This window comes from Amblyomma americanum, chromosome 4 (genome assembly GCF_052857255.1).
Source record: "Amblyomma americanum isolate KBUSLIRL-KWMA chromosome 4, ASM5285725v1, whole genome shotgun sequence".
Taxonomy (NCBI): domain Eukaryota; kingdom Metazoa; phylum Arthropoda; class Arachnida; order Ixodida; family Ixodidae; genus Amblyomma; species Amblyomma americanum.
In genome coordinates this window covers 19531903-19555784 of record NC_135500.1, presented here as the reverse complement: position 1 = coordinate 19555784, position 23882 = coordinate 19531903, and the positions used below count along the sequence as shown (strand labels likewise).

Sequence of the window (23882 nt, the reverse complement as noted above, 5' to 3'; positions counted from 1 at the left end):
AAAGAGATGAGGACCTAAGAGCCTCTCAGTGAGAGTGAAAGAAAAGAGTGCAAAAGCTGGCTTGAAACTCAACATGTAAAAAATTGCAGCTCACTTCGTTCACATGGCCAAATGCGAAGCATGTGTGCTAGCACATCAGTTTTCATCTCGCTTTTGGTTTGAGGCTAGGGTTTCAAGGTGAGGCTTCAGGCAAAGATTGGCAAAATCGATGTTTGAGCATTTTAGTGGTACCCGCCGCGGTGGCTCAGTGGTTAGGGCGCTCGACTACTGATCCGGAGTTCCTGGGTTCGAACCCGAACGCAGCGGCTGCGTTTTATGGAGGAAAAACGCTGAGGCGCCCGTGTGCTGTGGGATGTCAGTGCATGTTAAAGATCCCCAGGTGGCCGAAATTATTCCGGAGCCCTCCACTACGGCACCTCATTCTTCCTTTCTTCTTTCACTCCCTCTCTTATCCCTTCCCTTAGGGCGCAGTTCAGGTGTCCAATGATATATGAGACAGATACTGCGCCATTTCCTTTCCCCAAAAACCAATTAAATTTAGTGGTAGCGCACTATAAAATTCTGGGACTGCTTAAGTCACCTTACAAAGAGGGCCAAGCGATAGCGGTGTGTTTTGGATTCACTGCGCACGGATGGAATGTGACAACAACATGGAATGCACAGTGCGAGAGAGTGACAGATAAACACAAAGGGTGATCAGTTGCGATGCCAGCATAGTGCTTTTGTGCAGTAGCCAGCGAGGCTGATCTGTTCGTGCTGTAGCAGGTTAGAAACCCAGGTGCGGTGCATTAGCGGCAATATTTATTTTGTTTCTGCAGGTCTAGCTGGCTGAAAACAGACAACAGATATTTTTTTTGACTGGGAGCCTTAGTGCTTGCACACTAAAAGACTAAGATCATGGCATCAGGCTCCATCCCCTCCTATAGCAAGTAGAGCGGGAAGAAATAGAAGCAGTGGCAGAATTTATCTTGGGCTCCAAGATTGGCGCAGATGGTGACTGCAGCCATGAACTTAAAAAATTGCTTGCTGCTTGGTAGGAAAGCTATGGCAAACCTTTCCAGTGTATTAAAAAGCAGAAACATCACCTTGCCAACAAAGATTCGTATAACTCAAGCTATAGTTTTCCCAGCGGTAATGTATGGCTGTGAGAGTTGGACCGTAAAGATGCCGAGCGCCGAAGAATTGATGCTTTTGAAATGTGGGGCTAGAGAAGTCTCTTGAGAGTTCCTTGGACTACAGGAAGGTGAAATCAGTCAGTACTAGTGACAATCAATCCTGCCTGCTCATTGGAAGGCCAAATCCTGAAGCTAAAACTCAGAGACTGTGGCCACCTAATGCGTAGAGAGAAGTCCCTGGAAAGACCCTGATTCTGGGAAAGATTGTGAGCACAAGAAGAAGGGGATGGCAAAGGATGAGGTGGCCAGATTGCATCACTAATGAAGTGAAGGTGAAATTGTGTGAACTTCGGGAGACAGTAAAGGGCCGGAAGGCCTGGTGGGCTGTGGTACAAAGGGTCAGGAAGAGTCAAACATGATTTCACAGCTGAATGATGACTGCGTACTCACTGGATTATCTTTATAAGGAATACACAAAATGCGATCCACTTGCTTGCTCAGTGGAGCCGAAACATATTTGAAATTCTAACGAGTGACTGGCACTTGGTGTTTCTGCCATGATCATTCTTGGCGAAAATAACGAAGCGCCGACCAAAAGGTGTTGTCAAGATGGAAGGACGTTTCGACTTCCACACGGAAGTCTTGTTCACTCGAAACGTCCTTCCATCTTGACAACACCTTTTGGTCGGCGCTTCGTTATTTTCGCCAATGTATTCACCCGACCAGACGAGATTTCGTCGAACCTTAGATTTCATCATGCTACGACGGTCGTATGGCCAGAATTTCATCACTCAAGTGCGCCAGTTCGTTTCGCTAACCGTCTGGCTTTCTGCGTTCAAGGCTCATCTAGAATTCAACCTCATATGCAAAGCCAGGAACCTAACCCCGCGGTCCCTCCGCTTGCTACGACCGGTCGATACGCCCTTCGGTCATAGCGTGGTGTCAAGAGCAGAACGACAGTTGCTTCAAGCCAGAATCCTGGAGTGCAAGGACTCAATAAGGCACCTTCAGAACTAAGCCTTTTTTGCCCGTCGCCGCCTTGAACACCAGTGTCCGAACGAGTTCGTCAGCATCCAGTTGCACGCGAACTTCTTAGCTAGTCTACAGTCTGGTCAGCGTGGGCGCACACACAAAGAGAAGCTAATCAGACTGCTACCTGGCCGTAAAGGGAGTCCGGCCAACAGACCTACCCCCACCGTCCACAATCTGTCTAGAGTGAACAAGACTTCCGTGTGGAAGTCGAAACGTCCTTCCATCTTGACAACACCTTTTGGTCGGCGCTTCATTATTTTCGCCAATGTATTCACCCGACCAGACGAGATTTCGTCAAACCTTAGATTTCATGATCATTCTTAGCAGCCACTTGAGTTTCCATCAAACGCTCGATTCATGAAGCTAGATAATGAGGTTTTTTTTTTTTTTCATTTTACTGGGTCTTTACAGGAGTAGAAAAGTTTGAGTTCTTGTTTTTTCTGAGCACAATAAGGCTACAGAAATGCCTTGTCTATACCTTACTCATCTTGTTGAAAGCAGTGCGAAACTTTTTTTGACTCTTCCCATGAGTTGCTTGTCAGACCAGTGTGCTGCATACTGCAGTTAACTTGGGCTTAATTTCAGTAGCGAAATAAATGGTAATTCTGTTTTTTGGTCATTGCTTCTTTGCAAATGTGCCTGCTGATAGCTTGATCAAGACAATGTTGGCGGATGTTTTTTTGTTTTTTTTTTATGAGGGGGTTAGGATATATGGATACCTGTAAGCTATAACGTTAAGTATAGTGTGTGCTAAGGCTGTCAGTCCCAGATGAAATGGATTTCACTGTTTTGGGGCAAAAATTTTGAAATGATGGATAGGGGGCAAGCATTGCTACCAACTCTGATGCAGCAGTCTGGTGCATGCAGTTGAGAGTCTGTTATCTCTGATGGTAGCTGTAGAGCAAATTGCGTGCAAGAGATCTTGAAGTAGATACTGTAATGTGACCTCTTGTCATTGAGGAATAAAGAGAACAACTAAAAGCATGTAGGCAACAAGAAACTGAACACACGTGTTCATGCTTAAGCAAATGAACGGCATGCTAGTATGCTAATTACATAAAATTTACTCCTGAATGAGATCAGAGAGAAAGATCCATTGTGTCAGATAAACAAAGGGCAGTTTTGACTGGTACTTTGTGCCAGGCGTGGGTGGCAGCCAACGCTGTCGGTGTATATTGCATCTGTGCACCTCCTGTGATGGCCTGCAAGGACTGTGCAGTGTCATTGTGCACACCAGTTTAGAGCATCTGTATGTACACTCCTCCCAAGCCCCCTTCTCTTGCCTGTTGTACAGGTGTTCGAGACAGCCACCATGACCACCAGGTGGACCTGCCCAGAAGTGATTATGCATTCGAGATGGCGTGCTCCAACATCCGCTACGGACCTGGCGTGACTCGTGAAGTTGGCATGGTGGGCACTTCTTCCCCCTTCAGGGAGTTTTCCTCTTTTACATCAAAATGTGATGAGTTGTTCAAGGCTTCACAGAAGCATAGTTGCACTCATTCCCAACTGCACATGCCACCAAGGCAAGATGGAGAAATCGTTTTTTTTTTTGACGTCTCTCCTTATTTTGTGCTCAGGTGACATGGGCCAGTAGCCTTAATTTTGTCTTATACCACATTTCAGCACTCACTGTGCAATGAGGTTGTGGGTAGGCAGTGAGATACTGCCTTGGCAGTGTGTCTTGTCGGTACACCATGTGTGCACTGCTTAGAGATCGACTATGCTTCTTATTGGTAGCCCCCACTTGTCTGTGCAAGGCTGAACGAAACAAAACCAGTGTTGGGTAGTGGGGACATGACCCTGTGAGTGAGCAGCAAGAGTAGAAAGGTTCTATTGATAGCCATGCATGGCAGGGAGGTGGCCTAGTCTGTGTCTCCGGTGGCATGCTGTCATCATCATTATCAGCCTGACTGCGCCTACTGCAGGGCAAAGGCCTCTCCCATGTCTCTCCAATTAACCCTGAACTTTGCCAGCTGCCACCATGGTGGCTCAGTGGTTATGGTGCTCGGCTGCTGACCTGAAAGAGGCAGGTTTGATCCCGGCCACAGTGGTCGAATTTCGATGGAGGCGAAATTCTAGAGGCCAATGTACTGTGCAATGTAGTGCACGTTAAAGAACCCCAGGTGGTCCAAATTTCCGGAGTCCTTCATTACGGCGTCCCTTATAGCTGAGTCGCTTTGAGATGTTAAACACCCATAAACCAAACTTTGCCAGCTGCGGCCACCTTATCCCCACAAACTTCCTAATCTCATCCGCCCACCTAACCTTCTGCCACCCCCTGCTACGCTTGCCTTCTCTTGGAATCTATTCTGTTACCCTTAAGGGCCAGCGGTTATTCTGCCTTCGCATTGCATGCTCTGGCCAAGATCATTTCTTTCTCTTAATTTCGACTAGGATGTCATTAACCCATGTTTATTCCCTCATCTACTCTGCCCGCTTCTGGTCACTTAATGTTACACATTACATTTTTCTTTCAACAGCTCTCTGCACTGTCCGTAACTTAAGCTGAGCCCTTCATGTTAGCCTCCTTGTTTATGCCCCATAGGCGAATACTGTTCAGATACAGCTGTTGTGTACTTTTCTCGTGAGGGATATTGGTATTTGACTCAGTGGAAACCTCAGCAGTCATGCAGGCATTGTGGAATCAGGGTGTAGCTGAGCCTTATGTGAAAATACTGGAAGATATCTACAGTCGATCCTGGATATATCGAACTCGAAGGGGATCGCGAAATAGTTTGATATATCGATAATTCGAAATATAAAATATGTATGTCAAAAGCTTCTCTAACAACTCCACACATCTCAAGGCAGTTTCCAGATGTCGTGACTAATGGGAACTTACCGGTCTGTGCCTCAGAGGCGCGTAAAAAAACAAGAACACAGCGCGATGACCACAGCACTTTATTTTGGAAGAAAAAAATCTGTGACCTTTGCTTGCTTTTTCTTCTGCACCATCAAGTTCATTAAGCTGTCCTCAAGCTTATTGACAGTGTCCTAATGAGAAAGGCCAGCTCCTTCCATTGTGCCACAACAGCGGCGAATGACACTGAAAGCGCAGGTTCAGCTGCAGTGCGTAGTGGTTGGTCCTCTTCGTCGGAACCTTCGCCGCTGCTCGAGTCTGCGACCTCGTCACCCTTGATGTCAGCCACAATCTCCACATCAGCACGATCCGCTACAGCTTGCACGCCGTCGTCAGCGTTGACGAAATCGCGTGCTGTGACGCCGCCTGGGAATGCCAAGAGCTCGCGAAATTCGCTGTCCAGGCATCCAGCGTCATCGTCTTCACTGTCAAGACATCTGTCGTCTGCGGCTACCACAAAGCCTGCTCTGCGGACACCAGCTAGCATTTGAATGGCTCCGAGGAGGTCCACCTTGAGTTTGATTCCTAATCGAAGGTCGATTAGAAGCCTCTGCACCAGTCGTCGTCTGTACCCAACCTTAAACGCTTTCACAATGCCTTGGTCGAGAGGCTGAAGTTTTGCCGTTGTGTTTGGCGGCAGAAACTTGAGGGTGATCTGCTTTAATGGGCAGATGACATGATGGGCCAAACAATTGTCAAGAAAAAGACAAACTTTGTGGCCAGACTTCTTCAGTTCGGCATCCCACGCCTGTAGCCACTGAACGAAAAAATCGCGTGCCATCCAAGCTTTCTTATTGGATGCGTATCAAACCGGGAAGCCTTTCACGTTCTTAAAGCAGCGTGGCGACCTGCTCTTTCCGATAACAAACGGCCGTAGTTTGCATAACCCATCCATATTTGCAGCAAGCAAAATCGATATGTGCACTTTGCTGTTCTTTCCACCATGGCATGCAGTGCCCTTCAGATGCAGTTTTGTTTGCCAGCATTTGCCAAAACAGTGCCATCTCATCTGCAATGAATAATTGTGACGCCGAAAAGCTGTCGGAAATATTTGGCCACTCTTCGGACAACCACTTCCTTATGTGACTTGTGCTAGTCGCCTCGCTTTCGCCCAAAAGGGTCTTTCCGACGATGATCCATAACTACAGCGCAAACGACAGGACAGAGATGAAGAAGGGACACCACACAGCGCTGTGTGGTGTCCCTTCTTCATCTCTGTCCTGTCGTTTGCGCTGTAGTTATGGATCATCGTAAACACCAACTCGCCCAACAAATGCTTTTGTCGAACTTCATTTCCGACGATGCTGTAGTGACTGTTAAATCGCTGTGGCCAACCAATGCCACCAGTGAAGCTTTCTTCTCCGAAGGCCACAGCAAACCATTTGGCCTTCTCCATGAGCATTGGGCCGTCAACAGGTATGTTCTTGGCACGTGTCTCCAAAAACCAGGTGTACAATGCCTTCTCGACCTTGTCAAAGGTTGGGACGCACACACGACACGCTCCAGGGCGACTGGACTGCACTGCCTTCAGCTTAACATTGGCTTTGTTCTTGAGGATCGTATTTAGGGTGTTGCAAGGAATTCCGAATGCCGCGGCGACCGACGACTTTTTCTCGCCAGCCTCCACCCATCGAATGATGTTCGCCTTTGTTGAAAAATCCAAATTCTTGCGTTTTTTCGTGGCCATGGCTCCGAAACACGTGCCAAAAGCGGAAAGAAAAAATGGCAGTGGCTTAGCTCGGCTATGCCAGGATATATGTAGCGAAAGCAAGTGTGAAACTCCCCGGTTGGCCTTGTTCACATATACCACATTGTATGAAGCGAGGCATAAACGTCCAGTATGACCTGTAGGTCCATGTTTGATTTCAGCACGGAGGCTATCTAAGGATTGAAGGAGTCGCGTCACTGTTATGCCTATTCTCTAGACTGGCACTTTGTTCTTCGGTTTCTTGAGCCCGCCGCTGAAGTATCTTGGTTGCATTCCATCGTTCGTCACGGGCCGCCGTCTTCAGTAAAGCAGGCTCAGGTCTCTCCTCCGGCTGCTGTCGCTGCTGCTAGCGGTCGAAACACTGGGCGTTAAACGTGCCTGCCTCGCGGTGGCATATTCACGGCGGCGTTTAGCCAGTCGTTCGGCGCGCTGTTCGTGTTTCCTGGGCGATTCGTTTCCTCTTCATCTCGTTCCGCTGTCGATTCCAGGCCTCCTCCGCTTATCAGAATTGTCGCCGTCCATACTGTCGCCTCAACTGTGGTTGCGGCGCACGCCAGCTCTCCTTTTCAATCCTGTGACATCTTATCGCGCATGCGACGCAGCTGTCGAAGCGAGCGGAGTCGAGAGCAACGACGAGGAACGCGGTGTCACGTCCTACCAAACGGCGGCGGCGGCGGCGAGCGGCGCTGTGTGACGTCATGCCAGATGGCGCGGTGAGCGCGCGAAGCACGGTAACCTTCCGCGGCGAGGCGCGCGTTGTGACGTCACGTGCCTCGATGGAGTACCGCCACGGCGAAATCGCGAATTTGCGGCCAATAAAGCTTTCGCTTTAAAACGCACTACACCACACGAGTCTCAAGCCTTCGCGTTGGCCTCGTGAATAAAAGGAACAAAGCGAATCGAAAGAGGCACCGCACTACCACAAGCCCAAGCTGCACTGACCTCGTTCGGCTCGCTGCGCCAGCGGTGTCAGCCAACCAAAACACAGGAAATGGGCGCCTGCGGTCAGCGTGGTTTCTCCCTCCCGTTTCCCTTTCACACCCAATCGCACTCCAAGTGCACCTCGTCACGTGCTTTTTACCGACACGCCCCTTTCTCAGAGTGCGGGGCGGCGCGTGTGAGATCGCGGGAACATCGCGAGAGCTTTGTGAGGAGAAGCGCACTTGCGGGGGTGGGATGCTCTGGGAGAAGCGCACTTGCAAGGGTGGGGTATGGTGGGAGAAGCGCACTTGCTGGGGTGCAGCTCAGCACGGAGTTCGATACAGCGATATGCCGGTGCATGGGAGTTCTATATACGCGAACAATAGCGCTATACTTTTGCATGGGATTTCCAAGGAGATTTTTCAACTGTTCGATATAGGCAATAATTCGATATATCCGGGATAGACTGTATAACGACTGCACAGCTATTATTGTCCTCTATAATGTCAGCAATAAAATTCCAATAAGGAAGGGTGTCAGGCAGAGAGACACGATCTCGGCAACGCTATTCACCGCCTGTGCATTGTATACAACATGCAGAATTTTGGGTGTTTCGAACAGCCACTATGGATGATACTAATGTGCGAGCGCTAAGCACTGCCTGCACACTTCTTACGCACGGTCGCCAGTCGTATGGTATGCAGTGAGCAGCAGTGCGTGACTTGCACGTTGCTGACATTGCAAGTGAGCGGTGACACATAGCCGGCTGAGATTACCAATCACGCAGCAAGCACTGCAGTCAGTGAGCGATGGTGTGTGGCTGTAAATTGTTTCGTCAGTTGCAAAAAGTTGCATTTCCCGCTTCGCTGCATTTTGATTTCTTTCATTTTTGATGATATGAATATTTTCCGGGAGCTCGTGAGATTCATATTATCCAAGATTCTACTGTAATAGCTTTACTGTACTGAACAAGGCCTTGTGAATGTGCTAACATTACATACTTGTGCACTTTATCCTTAATTGTTTAATAGCCTGGGGATGACTCAACAAGGGTGTTGATTTTCATTGCTCAGCAGCTCTAACAGCTAGCTTAAAATAAATGCTGTTCTGAAATCTGCATAAAAAGTTGCATATATGTACCAAATTTGATTACATTTTGTGTGCAAATAATGAAAATACTAGTTCGAATTGCCACATTCCCCCTTGAAGTTCTCGTGCATGAGCCACAAAACGAGCTTGCCACGTGAATATTGCTTACCTCCTGCACCACAACGTCCATCAAGACTGAACAATACTTGTCTGTGACGGAAGATTTTTCAGCTGGGGTTCTTTCAGTCCGCAAGAAACTCTAGGGTGCATCAGCTCCATATCGTTCTAGTGGTTCTAAAATCAAGATGCGGTATGACCACCTTTATATTGATGGCATCTATTATAACTAGGATGTTACATCCAGTGCTCTTGTGAGGTGCTTTGCTTCCCGCTACAAAGCAGCTGTGCCGTCTGTTACGGGCATGATAGCCCTTGCCGAGATGCGTACCGGCACGGCGGTCGCCATCAGCGGCTACACTGGAAAGAACACACACCGCGTTCCACTGTGCAAACAACACATGCACTGCTCGTGCTATGCCCTTTTTATTCTTACACGATCGTGGCGCTGCCTCTTGGTGGCTCCACGTGAACGACTGAATAAAAACGAAACTAGAACTGAAAACATTGTAACAGTCCCCCCCCATTATATTGTCCAAGGAGAGCACTATGGCGAGTAGCGCTGCACTGGCTTGCGGCTTCTAGTGCTTCTTCACAGCTGAGGCGTGCTGCACGCTGACTTATGACAGTTCACAGCAGTCTCTTCTGTGCCACTAGTCACATTCACAGTTGTCTCTTCTATGCCGCTAGTCTCACTCAAGGCTGGCTCAGAGTCTGCAGGAACAGCAAGGTCAGTGTCACGCACAGTTGCTGGATGGCTGTAAGCGTTTTGTGTCACAGGAGGCCCAGCGGTCGGCTAGGAGACATCTTGGGATTGAGGGCGAAGGTGGTCGCTGTGCCAGACAGTACCGTCACTGAGAGAGACTGTAGCTGCTGACTGACCTGTGGTGCTTGTAACATGTGCAGGTACCCACGGCGGCTCCTGCCAGAAGTTCTTTGTGAATACGTGGTCTCTCTTGTTTGGCAATGAAGAAGAACGGCACCCATTATTGGCCTGCAGCTTCTGTCTAAGCTGTTTCAGCAGCACTGAAGTATTCAATAGACTTGGGCGAAGAACATCCGAGGGTGCCTTGAACATCCTTCCCATGAGCATTTCACATGGTGCTCTGCCTGTGACTTCATGCGGTGTGGTTCTGTAAAGAAATAAGAACCGTGAAGTCTGAGTTTGAGATGATCCAGGTCCAGGCTTCTTGCTGTTGTTCTTGACAGTCTGTACGACGCGCTCTGCCGTACCATTCGAAGCTGAATGGTTGGGAGGCACAAGTATGTGACGTATTCCCTTATGTGTCAAGAATTTCAAATGTTACTCACTTGCAAAGGCAGGTCCATTGTCTGGTACGATGAGGTCTGGCACTCCATGTTGTGCAAATGCTCTTCGGAATGAACTGATAACATCTGCTGACATTGACGTCACTGGGAAAACTTTGACCCATTATAAGTAGGCATCAACAATGACCAGGAAAGTATGACCCATGAACAGGCCCCCAATGTCTATGTGAAGCCTTGACCTCTGCGGAAATGGCCATGGCATATGCTGAATGCGTTGCAGTGTACGCAGGTAAGCTTGGCATGTTGCACAGCTCTTCACGCTCTTAGCAATGTCGCCATAAATTCCTGGCCACTAGACGTGGCTTCTAGCAGTTGTCTTGCTTTTCTCAATGCCAGGATGCCCAGCATGGAGTAGCATTAGGACTTTGGCTTGCAAGGATTTTAGGATAACAACTGTGGAACCCCACAGCAAGCAACCTTCATGGAGGCTGAGTTTGCTGCTCCTTGCTGTGAATGGATTTCCTTCTGGTCTTGCTGGAAGTCCATCCCCTCTCAGGACAGCGGGAACTGCATGGCTCTGGAGTGGATCATTCTTAGTAGCTTGTGCCACAGTGGCAGGTGACAGCAATCCTGGATATGCTTGTTCAAGCATGAACATTTCAGCAGGTGTAGGCGGATCCATGTTGTTTCCTAGCAACGACAACCTACTGAGGCCATCTGCATGGCCCATGTCCAGACCAGGCTTGTACACAAGCTTGTACTTCTATGCAGAAAGTTTCAATGCCCACCTGACTAGTCCTGGTGATGCATACTCTGGAACGGGTTTGTCATCACTCAGTGATCCCAGTAATGGCTTATGATCCGTATAAGCAGTGAAAGAAATGCCCCACAAGTTCTGATGGAATTTTTCAGCACCAAATACGAAGGCTAGTGCCTCTTTGTCAAGTTGACTGTAGTTTTTCTCTGCACGAGACAAACATCTGGAGGCAAAAGCAATGTGCAGTTCTCAACCATCAGATTCTCGGTGAGCCAAAACTGTGCCAATCCCATACGGGGAGGCATCAGAGCTGAGACACAATGGCTTTTCTGGGTCGAAATGCACTAGGACTGGAGCTGACGCTATTAACTGCTTCACTGCTCTGAATGTGTTTTCTTGCTCTTTTTCCCACACCCATTTCTTCTCGTTCATGAGAAGCAAATGCAGAGAACAGAGGTGTCCGGAAAGGTTTGGCTGAAAACGCCTGTAGAAATTCACAAGTCCCAAAAAACTTCGGAGTTCCTTGATGTCACGGGGTGCAGGTGCATGAAGGATGGCAGATACCTTGCTCAAACTTGGAGGCAGCCCTTGTTTGCTTATGATGTGTCCGAGGTATTCAACTTGTTTTACGAAAAAATGGCACTTGTCGAAGTTCAATTTAAGCCCAACATCACGGAGTCGAGACAGGACATACGTGAGGTTGCGAAGGTGCTCTGCATCATTCGAGCCAGCGACAAGGATGTCATCGAAATATACTGCAACATGTGGCAGCCCCCGGAAAAGGTTCTTCATCTCCCTTTGGAACAAGGTTGGTGCCGATGACACGCCAAAAAGAAGACGTGTGTACTGGAATAATCCCATGTGTGTGGAAATTGTGACATACTTTCTGGAGTCTTCATCAACAACCATTTGCTGGTAGGCGTCGCTCAAATCCAGCTTGGTGAACTTTTCACCTCTTGACAGCTTGGCCCCCAAATCCTCAATTCTTGGAATCTGGTACTTTTCCACCACAGTGACTGGATTAATGGTAACCTTGAAATCTCCACAAATCCTGATGCATCCATCCTTCTCAGCCACTAGAACAATTGGTGCAGCCCATGCCGAAGAAGCAACTGGCTCCAGGATGCGTTCCCTCTGTAGGTGCTGAAGCTCTTGTGACACCCCATCCTTGAGAGCGAAGGGCAGTGGGCGTGCCTTGAAAAACCTGGGTACAGCATCTTGCAGAACCTTGATTTTGACCTTTGGACCCTTCAAAGTTCCAAGGCACTGCTCAAACACCTTAGGAAATGCTTGAACAAGGCCCTCAACATCGGACACAGCATGAACGTCAGCTTGGACTAGAGCAACGTCAATGCCCAGTTCTTGAATCCTGTTTCGTCCCATAAGTGTAGGTGAACGTTCCCCAGTCAGGAACAAAGGTAACACTGCTTTTCTATCGCGAAACTGCACTGTGACATCTGTTTTACCTTGAACCGGTGTGAGCTCGCCAGAGTAGCTTCGCAAGAGTACGTCAGATGGCATGATAGGTACTGATGGTAGCAGCTTCTGAAGAAGTTTTTTTCCCATGATGGAAACACTCGCACCAATGTCCAGCTCCATATCGAGTGCCTTACCGCAAACGCTGACAGTCACGATGATGGGTGGCGAAGGTGCAACGGTGTTGACTGGCCACGTGTCAAGCACATCGTCAGAAGCGCCGTTGTCAACAGCGTTGACTTGATGCATTCCACATGAAGTTTTGCGGGCCGGAGGTGCGCACGCATGTGGCTTTGTGAACTTTCCTTTCCACGATGAACCCTGCTTTTTCTTCGAGTTGCACACATGAGCAATGTGTCCATGCTTCCTGTAGTAATTGCACGTACTGCCGATATGCTTGCACAGAGTCGCGAGGTGTTCGTCCACGCAGCGGTAGCATGTGAGACGCCCCTTGGATGCCGTGACTTGATATGTGGGAAGCGAATTTCTGCTTGAGCTTGCTATCTCGCCAGAATCTTTCTTGGCAGCTTCCATTGCAAGTGCAGTTTTTACGGCGTCTTCAAACGTAAGGTCTGCTTTCTCGAGCAGCCTCGTCTGCACGGCTGAATCATTGATGCCGCACACGATGCGGTCCCTCATCATGTTGCTAAGCTCAGCTCCAAAGTTGCAATGCTCAGAAAGGCTTTTGAGAGATGCCACAAAGTTACTGACAGACTCGCCCTCTACGCTAACACGTGTGTTCAACCAAAAACGCTGCACGACAGCAGATGGCTTGGGGCAGTATGGTCTCCCAGAATAGAAAGAACATCTTGCAAGGTTTTGACTTTGTCTTGCGGTTTGGCAGGCTTAATGAGATCCCGCAAGAGAGCATACGTTTTCTGTCCACAGCAACTGAAGAAGACTGTCTTTTGCAGTGCCGTTCGTGTCAAAAAAAGCTTTAAGGCGATCAACGTATCAGGGCCACGCATCTCCACATCCTCCGTCGAACACTTCGAGGTTGCCGAACATTGGCATGACGGAATTCTTGCGAGTTGACAACCATAGCAGAAGAATGAAGTCACGTGCACAGAAGTGGGCGGGCGGTGGTCAAACATGAACTTGAATGTGTTTTTCCCTCGTCGCCACTTGTCACAGGAATGATAGCCCTTGCTGAGACGGGTACCAACACAGCGGTCGCCGTCAACAGCTACAATCTGAAGAGCACACACCGCGTTCCACAGTGCAAACAACACATGCACTGCTCGTGCCATGCCCTTTTTATTCTTACACGATCGTGGTACTGCCTCTTGGTGGTGCTACGTGAACGACTGAATGAAAACAAAACTAGAACTGAAAACAACATTGAAACGCCGTCCCTCTCCTGTCTCACCCTCTGAGTGACAGTCCACATGTTGTTCTGATAACCTGTTAATCTTATATCTAAACGCCAGAACTCTTGTAGATAAATTCCCGTCTTTTCTGTCCCTTATCTCGTCTCATTCTCCTGGTGTAGTGGGTGCCGCAGAGACATGTTTACATGAGGGCATTTATGATTCAGAAATTACTCCCCCCGGTTATGTGTTGGTGAGAGCCGACCACCAGGACATCAGAGGTGGTGGATGGCTGGATGGAAAACTTTATTTGGTCCTGCAAGTAGCGATAATTAACCACTAAGCGGGCTGCTCCCACGTCTTGCCTTCACTTCTGGATGCCAAAACAGTCTGATGTAGACTCTACCTAAACAAACAAATATTTGCAGTAGGCGTCTTCTACTGTCCTCCAAGTTCCTCTGTAGATGCACTACATGGCTTGATCTGGTTCATATACTACCACAATATGGAGAAGTCCAACATCACTTGCATGGGAGATTTCAATTTCCCCGGCATTCATTGGCTGTCATTATCATCTTCTGGTCGGTATCCATGCATTAATAGAGAAATAATTAATTTTTCCTTGTCTTTCGAACAGTTAGTAAATGATAAAGGCAGACTAGGTGCTACTTTGGATTTAGTATTTGTTAGTGCTGATCTTGCTGATAAAGGCTTTACATGTGATGTAATGGAAGGTATTTCCGGCCACAAGGCTGTTCTGGTATCCCTTACTATACGGTTCTCAAACACCTTTTTCGATATGCAACGTTTCCTGATTTCAACCGTGCAGATGATAATAAGACACCTTAGCTGACTCATTCAATGAATTTGCGGCACTTCGCTCAAATTGTGATGTCAATGATCTAACTTCTTTGAAGAACTGGTTAAATCATGGATAGAGCAGCCGCAGTGGCTCAGTGGTTATGGCGCTCGGCTGCTGGCCCGAAAGACGCTGGTTCGATCCCAGCCGCGGTGGTCAAATTTCGATGGAGGTTAAATTCTAGAGGCCCGTGTACTGTGTGATATCATTGCACGTTAAAGAGCCCCAGGTGGTCAAAATTTCCAGAGCCCTTCACTACAGTGTTCCTTGTAGACTGAGTTGCTTTGGGACTTTATAAACTTCCATAAGCCTAAATCATGCATGCATCGGTTTTTACCCATGATGAAAAAAATGAACTTGGGAAAGGATTTTTTTAATCGCTTAGAACTGCAGCAATTACTCGACAAAGCCAGATAGGTTTTGGAGGTCAGTTCTGCCCACTAGCTCATTCCAGAATTCCTTTACAATTGATGGCATCCTAAACAGCAATCCCATAAATGTTACCACGGCCTTTATTTTCAGTCTGGTTTGGCTGTGGACAGTTGTGATGTTCCACGTTTTGACTTAGCTGCACCTTCTAATTCCCTAAATGACATCACAATCGCACTAGATGCAGTGTTAAATCTGATATTGAGCTTGGACACGAAAAAAGCTATTGGCCCTGATGGCGTATTCAACTGTTTCCTGGTTCGTTACTCATTATGGACATTCCGCTACCTTACTGTTATTTTTAAGAAATCATTTTCATCTTCTGTAGTACCCTCATCTTGGATGTTACCTGACGTGCTACCCATATTTAAGTCGGGCAGTAATCATAAACTGTGTAATTACAGGCCTATCTCAGGAACATCCCAGTCTTGTATACTCTTGGAGCACATATACATGAGCACATAATGGAATTTCTTGAATCTATTAACATATTATTCAATGTTCAACATGGTTTCAGATAAGGGTTTAGCACAATAACACAACTGCTAGAGTTCACACACAATATCTCTCAGTGCTTGCATCTCTGTGGTCAAGTTGAGACCATATTTATAGATTTGTCTAAAGCGTTCAACATAGTACATCACTGCAAACTTCTAAAAAAACTACACTCTGTTTTAAATAGCACTTACCTAGTTGATTGAATTTCCAGTTTCCTCGCCCAACGTTCACAGTTAATTTCCTTTAACAGCGCCGAATCCTTTGCCATCAATGTAGCTTCTGGAGATCCCTAACGCTTTATTATCACCCTGCTACTCTTTTTGCTTTATGTAAACGACCTTTCATGCAACATCACATCTCAGATTCGCCTCTACGCCAATGATTGCATCTTGTATACTCCCGCTAATAACCGTCAGGACCACAACAGCCTTACTGACTCCTTCTCAAAGTTCTGTGCTTGGTGTGACAAGTGGCAGATGAGTTCAAACTTCCAGAAAACTGTTGTCTTTGCTTTCACCAATAAACCCTCCATCAGTTTTCAATTACTCTTTAAATGGGCAATTGCTAAACAGAATTTCTAATGTCAAGTACCTTGGAGTAACTTTTATGAATAACATGTCATGGTCTGAACACATTAATTCAATCCGTGGTAAAGCCTTGAAAAAACTTGGGTATCTACGTTGTACATTGTCTCAGGCCGCTAAAGAAACAAAACTTCTCATGTACAGATCTGTAATCCGTCTTCTTGAACATGTGTCAGTGGTTTGGAGCTTGGACTCTGCAACCGAAATCAGGAAACTTGAGGCTGTGCAGAAGCAAGCAGTTCGTTTCATCTTCCAGCGATATGATTGCAGTTTCTTTCCCTTTTCTGCACTTTTATCAGTAAATTTGACTCTGTTCTCAGAATGTTGCCACACTGATTTTTAAGGTTTTTGCATTGCGTTATTAATTCTTATATTAATGCAATGCATTTAAATGCAGTATGCAGTCATTTGAGCAACGGAGCCGCCTACCTGATCTGGTTGTTGAGGGTATAGATGGCGGCACTTTTGAGCGGGGTCAAATGCCTTAACTTTAGTAACCCTCTGCTGCTTGCAGTATTTGGAAATAAATGAACGAAATACAACCATGAAACTGGTGCATGAATGACGCTTGTTTTGGGGTGTTGGGGGGCGCAGGACATGAACAACCTGGGTGCCAAGAATGTGTGTCTCATGACAGACCCAAACCTGGTGGGCCTGCCACCTGTGCGGGACACCCTGGACTCTCTGCACAGGCACAAGGTGAACTACAGCCTCTTCAGCGAGGTCTGCATCGAGCCTACCGACGAGAGGTGAGGGCAGCAATCCCAGTCCACGTGTGTGTGTGTGTGCTGTTCGCACTGCAGGCAGGCAGACGACACAAGCATGCAAGCTTCATTCAGCATCTGTAGTGACCCAGAAACGTCACGAGAGACGGGGTGCTCATTCATAAGTGTCGGTAAGCTAGAAGCAGTGAAAAGCCTGCGATGTTCTTTATTGGGCAGAGGCTAGGACACTCTTATCGGGCTTATGAAAAGGGCCCCCTATGTAAGCCTTTGATATCAGATTTTATATGAGGGAGCCCCTGCTAGCATCAATTATTACTCCACTAGAGAACAGATTCCATGTTGCTTTGAATTCATTCAGCAAATGCTGGACGCTATATCCACTCCTGGTGTTCGTCACTTCTAGACAGTGCATAGCAAGAAATCTCAAATCGCGATGACAAGATGCAACCTTCTTTCACTGCGCTTTGTTGAATTACAAGTAGGTGTCACACACTGGGACGACCTGTTTTGTCGTTCTTCACCCACTGAGACATATGACCGTTTTATTTAGCAGTTTTGTTCAATATATAAACAGCATTTTCAATACAAAAAAATTTTTAAAACGAAGTGGGCACATTAGCTCTGGATGGTGATTAAATTGCCTGAAATGATTAAGGCAAAAGCCGGGTTGTATTATGACATCCTTGAGAGTCTTGATTAAGGCAAAAGCCGGGTTGTATTATGACATCCTTGAGAGTCTTGAGCCTGAAGTACTAAAAGCTTTTAAAAAATAGATAAATATCTTGGATAAGTGTTTAAAACACGCAAAGTGCCGTTATAATGCACATCTGTTCAGTGGAAGATGTTAAAGAAACTTGGAAGAAACTTATTTCATATCTGCCCTCCAGAAACCAGAAATAACAATAGATGGCCTACAGTACGAGAAAAAATACCTCATTAAAAAGTTACTTTATTATTTTTTATCATTAGTCAACAGTGCTTGTAATGCTGATGCTTTGCAGTATCTAGCTGCCCTCTTAGAATAGTCCATGTTTTTATGTCTTACAGATGAGAGCAAAAACCTAGATTTATTTTCTGCCTTGAATAGAGGCAAATGTGAGGACATAGGCAGAATAAAAATGCAGCCAGTCAGCTGCGTGATTGTTCTTATTGTCCCATAATGCTGTTTGCCTACTACACCCATTGTCCATTGTTATCCTGCTAACGATGGATGCGCACGTCCATTTCAAATGCTTTCGCGCTGTTCGGGAACATGCTGCTCAGTCTGACTTAAAGCTAGAAAACTGCATGTAAATTTTCTCTTTTTTTTTTGTGACGGTGATTTTTTTAACCACTCATAAAAACAGTGGAGCAAGATGTTGAGAATCGCTGCTTCCTCCAGCATGGCATGCACCTTGATATGCAGCAAATCTCGTGATTCAGTATGTAAAGGAGTCACACAAAGATAACGACGTCCCAACAAGCACACCACTGCATTGATGCATGTGTGAATAATCTGAGAGCACCAACAGTAGAGAGGACATTGTTGGATACTTGGATGAGCTGTGCTGCACGCTTTGGGTGCATCCTTTTTTTGTGATTTTCACAAGCGAACGTCACTGAATGCAGCTGTGCCTTGTCATTTGGTGACCTCTCCTCTCTCGTTTGCTCTGGTGTGGGTTGTTGCCTCTGCATGCAGCTTCCAGAAGGCCATAGCGTTTGCCCGTGGTGGGGAGTATGATGCCTTCCTGGCTGTGGGCGGGGGCTCCACTATCGACACATGCAAGGCGGCCAACCTGTACTCGTGCAACCGGGACCGGGACTTCTTGGACTTTGTCAACGCCCCTATAGGCCGTGGCATCCCCATCCCGTCCAACCTCAAGCCACTGGTGGCAGGTGACTGCTTTTGGTTGTCATTTGTGCTGGGCCATTGTGTTCTTGCATTGTTCAGTCCACCATCCTGGAGGGAGCCCTGCTGGCCAAATTGGAGCACCTGTTAATGTGTCCGCCTGAGGGTGCACTCCCTTCAAGGGAGCTGCTGGTTGAAAAAAAATTTGGAGGGGAAGCTCTGCCATAAGGGTATGACATGGTAGCGTTAATGACTTTTGCTATTCTCGACTTTACGTTCATAAGTCCCTGAGAGTCCTCAGACCACTCCAGTGGTGCAGCGGTCGCTGCCTTGCAATGGCAGGTGCTGCCACCTGTGGGGCTTGTGAGGCCCAGGTTGCTCTTCCCGAGCAGCCCCTTGCAACCGATCCTATTTAATGCCACCTACCATGGTAGTCAGTTTGTTCACAATTCAATGGGCAGGCTTAGATGACTACACAAGGTCGCGCGACCTAGGTTGCTTCTCCAGGGTTTTTTACACTTACAATGCCGCCGCTGAGATTGGATTTTCTGCAGAACAGGAGCCTTAATGCTGTCGCATTAAAACAAGGACTCTTAGCTTATCATGGCAAGTACAGCTGTCTCAGGTTTGGAACCAGCTTTGTGGACTGGGTGCTCTTTAGTACTGCACAGAGACAACAAGCGCTACTCTTCACTGGTTTTTAGCACTAATCCGGAAGTTCAGAGCCTAGCAAAATCTTATCTTGTACGTGCATCTCCTCGGGAGCATAGAAAAAAGGAGGCAGGAAAAGAAATCACATCAATATCCACGACTGGGAGTCAAATCCGCGGCAGCATGAATAGATGAGCTTCAAAGGCCACTGCGCGAGACGACTAGGCTGTCACCACAGCTGAGCACGCCTTGTGTGAAACTGCACCACACTCTCGTGTTGTGGACTGCAGAGCGTCGTCTTCGTCAGCTGCCATCTGCTTTGTCTGGCGGCACTGCGCGCTCATCGTCATCTTCTACATAGTACAGATCTGTGCTTTCGTACTGATTTGAATGTAGTAAACATCCTCTGTAGGTTTTATGGCTTGCTTTCATTTGTGTTCCTGCAGAGCAGATACAAGCCCGCCAGCCCAGCAGCAAGTGCTGTGGTGCACTGGGCTGCAGAGAGTGTGTTGTGAGTCGGTATTTAGTGCCACATCATTGAGAAGGAGTGTCTCAAGGCTGGTGTGCACTTCCATGTTATGACCACTTCATGCACTTTGAGCTTTTCCTGGTCAGTGGTGTCGCATAGCAGCAATTTGGCACACAGAGCTTTCATTTTGAGGTACCAAGGAAAAGAGTTCAGTACATGCTGTCACGCTGTTAACTTTCTGTTTCTACAGCCACTGCTTTGCGGGCAATGGGGCATGGCCTTTATGTTGGTAACTTTATGGGCACCTCTGACCTTGTGTGCTGGAAACTTGACATGTCATGGTTCATGCAGGTATTGCTGTGCATCTCTGATTCTGTCCTGCTTTTGAGCTGCTTTCTTTTTAGGCGATGGCTCCTTGGCTGGGAAGCAGGCCATCGATCTCATCTGCACTCCCGACTGGCCACCACTCTATTTCCAGATTGCGCCAGCACTGTGCTTTCTGGGCGGTCAGATCGTGTTGCCGTCATCAGGCAACCAAAACAGGCGGGTATTCCAGAGCAGTCTGAGTTTGAGGGGGCCCACTGTCAGAAATGCCCTAGAATTACCTACTTGCTAACGGATGAAAAGCAGTGGGAAACACAGCTATTTCAGGCAGCTATCTCGGGCTGGTCGACAAAGGGGAAGGTAAGGGGGCTTTGTTCATCCACTTTGTCCTTTGGGCCTTTGTCCACGATCTACGCCAGCTACTGCTGTTGGAGCTGCCCTTGAAGCAGTCTAATCAAGGTGGTCAGAAACACTCCGTTCTGGAGCATCAGCGGGAGCCAAATTTCACCGAGGTATGCGAGAAGGAAAAAAGCCTTTATGGCCGTTTAACCGCTCCTGTACAAAGCTCACCTGTCGGGCTGAAACTTGGATGCTAATTGAAAGGCTTGAAATTAAATTGGCGCAGCACAGCAACAACCCTTCTACAAAGAAACTTTTAGCCTGGTAGTGTTAAGGGCTCTGTGCCGCAGAAAAGCCGGTGCCAGTGTCCTTGGCCGCTAGCAAAAAAAATCCGCGAAAAATCCCCAGAAAAAGCAACTTAGGTGGCAGGTGGCTGTTAAGTTAATGATTTGTCATGACAGGCTGGGTCTCACAAGCCCCTGATTTGTCATGACAGGCTGGGTCTCACAAGCCCCACCAGTGGCTGTGTTCGAAACAGCCACCTGCTGGGACAGTGGTGCTTCGCTTAACCACTGCACCAGGAGGGATATGAGGGCCCCAGGGGTCATGAATGTTAAGTATAGAATGACCAATGGCACTTATGCATTAACCCACTAATGCTGTCATGTCATACCCTTAAAGTGGAGCTTAACCCCTTCACCATTTTGTTATATCAACGAATTTGTTTACTTAACTGCTTATTTTTTTTATTCCTGATTTCGATTAATATTGCAATAAAAAGCATGCATTCAATCTTTAAAAAATATTTGAAGGAAACACGAAGTCAAATTAGCATGTTCAAGTTTATTATTTCTCACAATAGAGAAAACCAACTTCCTGCTGGTAATGAGCGATAAAAAATAAAAAACGACCACAGCCAACAATTTCTGAACTCTTTCACTGAGTTGTGGTGACAAACAGTTGATTGCTTCCCCAAGGAAGCTTCGGGACGATGTGGTAAGCTTCAAAACAAGGGATCATGCATAGCGGTTTGTTGCAGCTCTTGCACGAAAACCATTCCGTCCACAAACCAACCACCAAATTCCTTGCAACAGCAAGAGACCAAGAGACACCTACATCTCTTCCTCAGTCACTGGCACCCATTTTTTGACGCGGGAGCGCTCATGCGAACGGCAGCCCTTCACCTTCTCAGCAGCGTTGCGGTCAGTTTCTTCAACCACCATTGAAATGAGTTTCTCATTGAGGAAACACTCAATATATTCAAGCAAGTCATCAGGCGAGCTTATAGTGAACGTCTTACCGGGAACTGCCAGAAAAGAAAACCGAGGGGGTCGCGTAGGGATGTTACTGATGTCGATCTTCATCCACTGACGCGCGGCGCAAAGTTCGCTTCTGAGCTGGCCCCTCTCCATCATTGGAAGAACTGCTCAGTACGTCATCACTGTCGTCATCGTTCCCTGAAACAATGTACACTTCGGTGTCTGAATCACCATCGTCTGAAGATGAAAACGAAGAAAAGTGTTATTTCCGAGAAGATGGGCCTGGAATACACACGTCGCCTCCGCCGGATGCCATTTTTAAAACCCAGGTTGCCATATGAAAGAAACGTTTATGTGGTAGAAGAAAACGAAATTAACAGGTCAGTGCTGCCATATGTCGATCAAAATGTCATCTAAGCCACACACGAGCACTGCTCGTCCGAAACGCTGAAGGGAAGAACCTATTCAGCGAGGACGAGCTACACTCATCCAAAACGGTTTGGGGACGGTTTGGCAAGGACAAGCGCAGATCGTCCAAAACGGTTAAGGGGTTAAGTGTCTTTTTGAGCACTTTAATTGTGACAGACATGGGCCCAACATCAGCCTAACTGGCCAGTGTTTGCTGCCAGTGGTGTGCTATACTCAGTGACACTTTTGCTGGGCAATGAGGGAAGGCTACAAGGATGAAGCATCCATAACTGTGTTTTTCTGCCTAACAGTTCGGGCGCACTACCGTGCGCCTCGCTGCCTGGTTCTTTGCTCTCTCTGCGGCACGTTCATTCCTCCACTGAGGCAGCTGCTGCCATCTATGGAGGCTTTGTAACTGGACGTGCCTAGAGCGCTCATGGTAATCAAGAAAACTCATTTTTTTTTACTTTCGAGATTGAAAGCTGGTAGCTATATTAGAAATATTCCTTAAATAATGAATACTCACAATATAACTGTGCTTTAAGAGAAAACTAACACTAATGGCAAGCGGGGACTATTGTAAAAACCCACATATAATACGAGGGGTAGTTTGGGGATAGCAGAAACAGAAAAAAAGTTTTCATCCCTATATAATGATAGTGTGACGCACAAAGGATCCAGATGTGGTGCGACCACATTTATTTGAGAGTGCCCCAGAGCGTAGCCCAGGCTGCTGTGCCAGCAAGGTGCCTTCAGCGTTCTGATTGGCTCGTGCTTAAGGTTCCTCGTTCTCTTCAAGCGTGCCGTTACGGCTGCTATAAGGTGGCGCTACAGAGGCCCCCACCCATCGCGAATAAGGAGTTTGCGCGAGAAGATACGCACTGAAGGAAGAATGCATAAGGGAGCACATACACTAAACGAAAAGGAACAGATGTGAAAGGCCAGTCAAGTTCAGATCACTAATACCCCTGTCACACGGGACTTCTTCTCGGCCTTTGCCGTAAAGTTGTCTTATTGCACTAAAGGAGGAAAACCGAAAAGGAGCAGCGACGCTGCTACACGGCAAATCCAAAGGAGCTAGAACGCGGCCTCTGTGAATGCTAAAAGTCACCGCTGTGTGTGCAGCGGCGCCAGTAACATGAAATTAAAGCACACTGTAGCACTTCAGCTAAGAGTGCTTTCGTTTATGTTGGAAAAAGTAGCTATCACGATAATAAACGAGCGTTCTGACGGTGACAAACAGATATTTTGAAACAAAGTTTCTTTTTTTTTTTTCATCGTTCTCGGTCCGACCACGGTAGGCGCACTTTTCCGTTCGGCTTCTCATCGTGTTCGAGAAGCGTGCTTTGTTGCTTGTGTCTTTGTGCACACAAGCAAACTCAAAACACGCACACAACAAAGAACAAACGAAGAAAAAACAGCAAAGCGAGATGCGCAAGCACGTGTGTGTCGATGCGGCTGCTGAAAAGCGTTCAAGTCCTTTCTTAGCAGTGTGGATGTCTTTAGTCATAGCCTCCTCTTCGCTTAAGTGCACTGTAACGCAAAATTAACCATTAAATAAGATAAATTAGATATCTTTTTACGGTTTCAAAACTAAAAATTGCGTCAAATTTTTATTCTTTGAGCTCGCTAGCTGGCGCTGCCGTCTGGGTTGCTCCTTTAAGCAACTTTAAGGCCGCTGACGGCCGCCTTTATTGCTACGGACCTTTATCGCAAAGGTCTCGACACTTTGCCATGTAGATGCGCGTCACGCGCCTTTGGGGCAAAGGACCTTAATTCCTAAGGCCTTACACGTGCCCGTGTGACAGGGGTATAATTCTATGCTGGCCATCAGGTAGGCAGTGCAAGTTCA

The 23882-nt window shown here is 47.2% G+C and overlaps 1 protein-coding gene across 1 annotated transcript in view; it reads left to right on the top strand.

The window, feature by feature from the left end:
- The window catches only part of T3dh (Type III alcohol dehydrogenase), a 109972-nt gene that overhangs the window by 8199 nt on the left and 77891 nt on the right, over positions 1 to 23882 (top strand). Inside the window, exons 3-5 of the mRNA XM_077660755.1 lie at positions 3442 to 3557; positions 16622 to 16776; positions 18431 to 18627. Of these exons, the coding sequence (XP_077516881.1) occupies positions 3442 to 3557; positions 16622 to 16776; positions 18431 to 18627 (468 nt within the window). The remainder of the gene's footprint in view (positions 1 to 3441; positions 3558 to 16621; positions 16777 to 18430; positions 18628 to 23882) is intronic.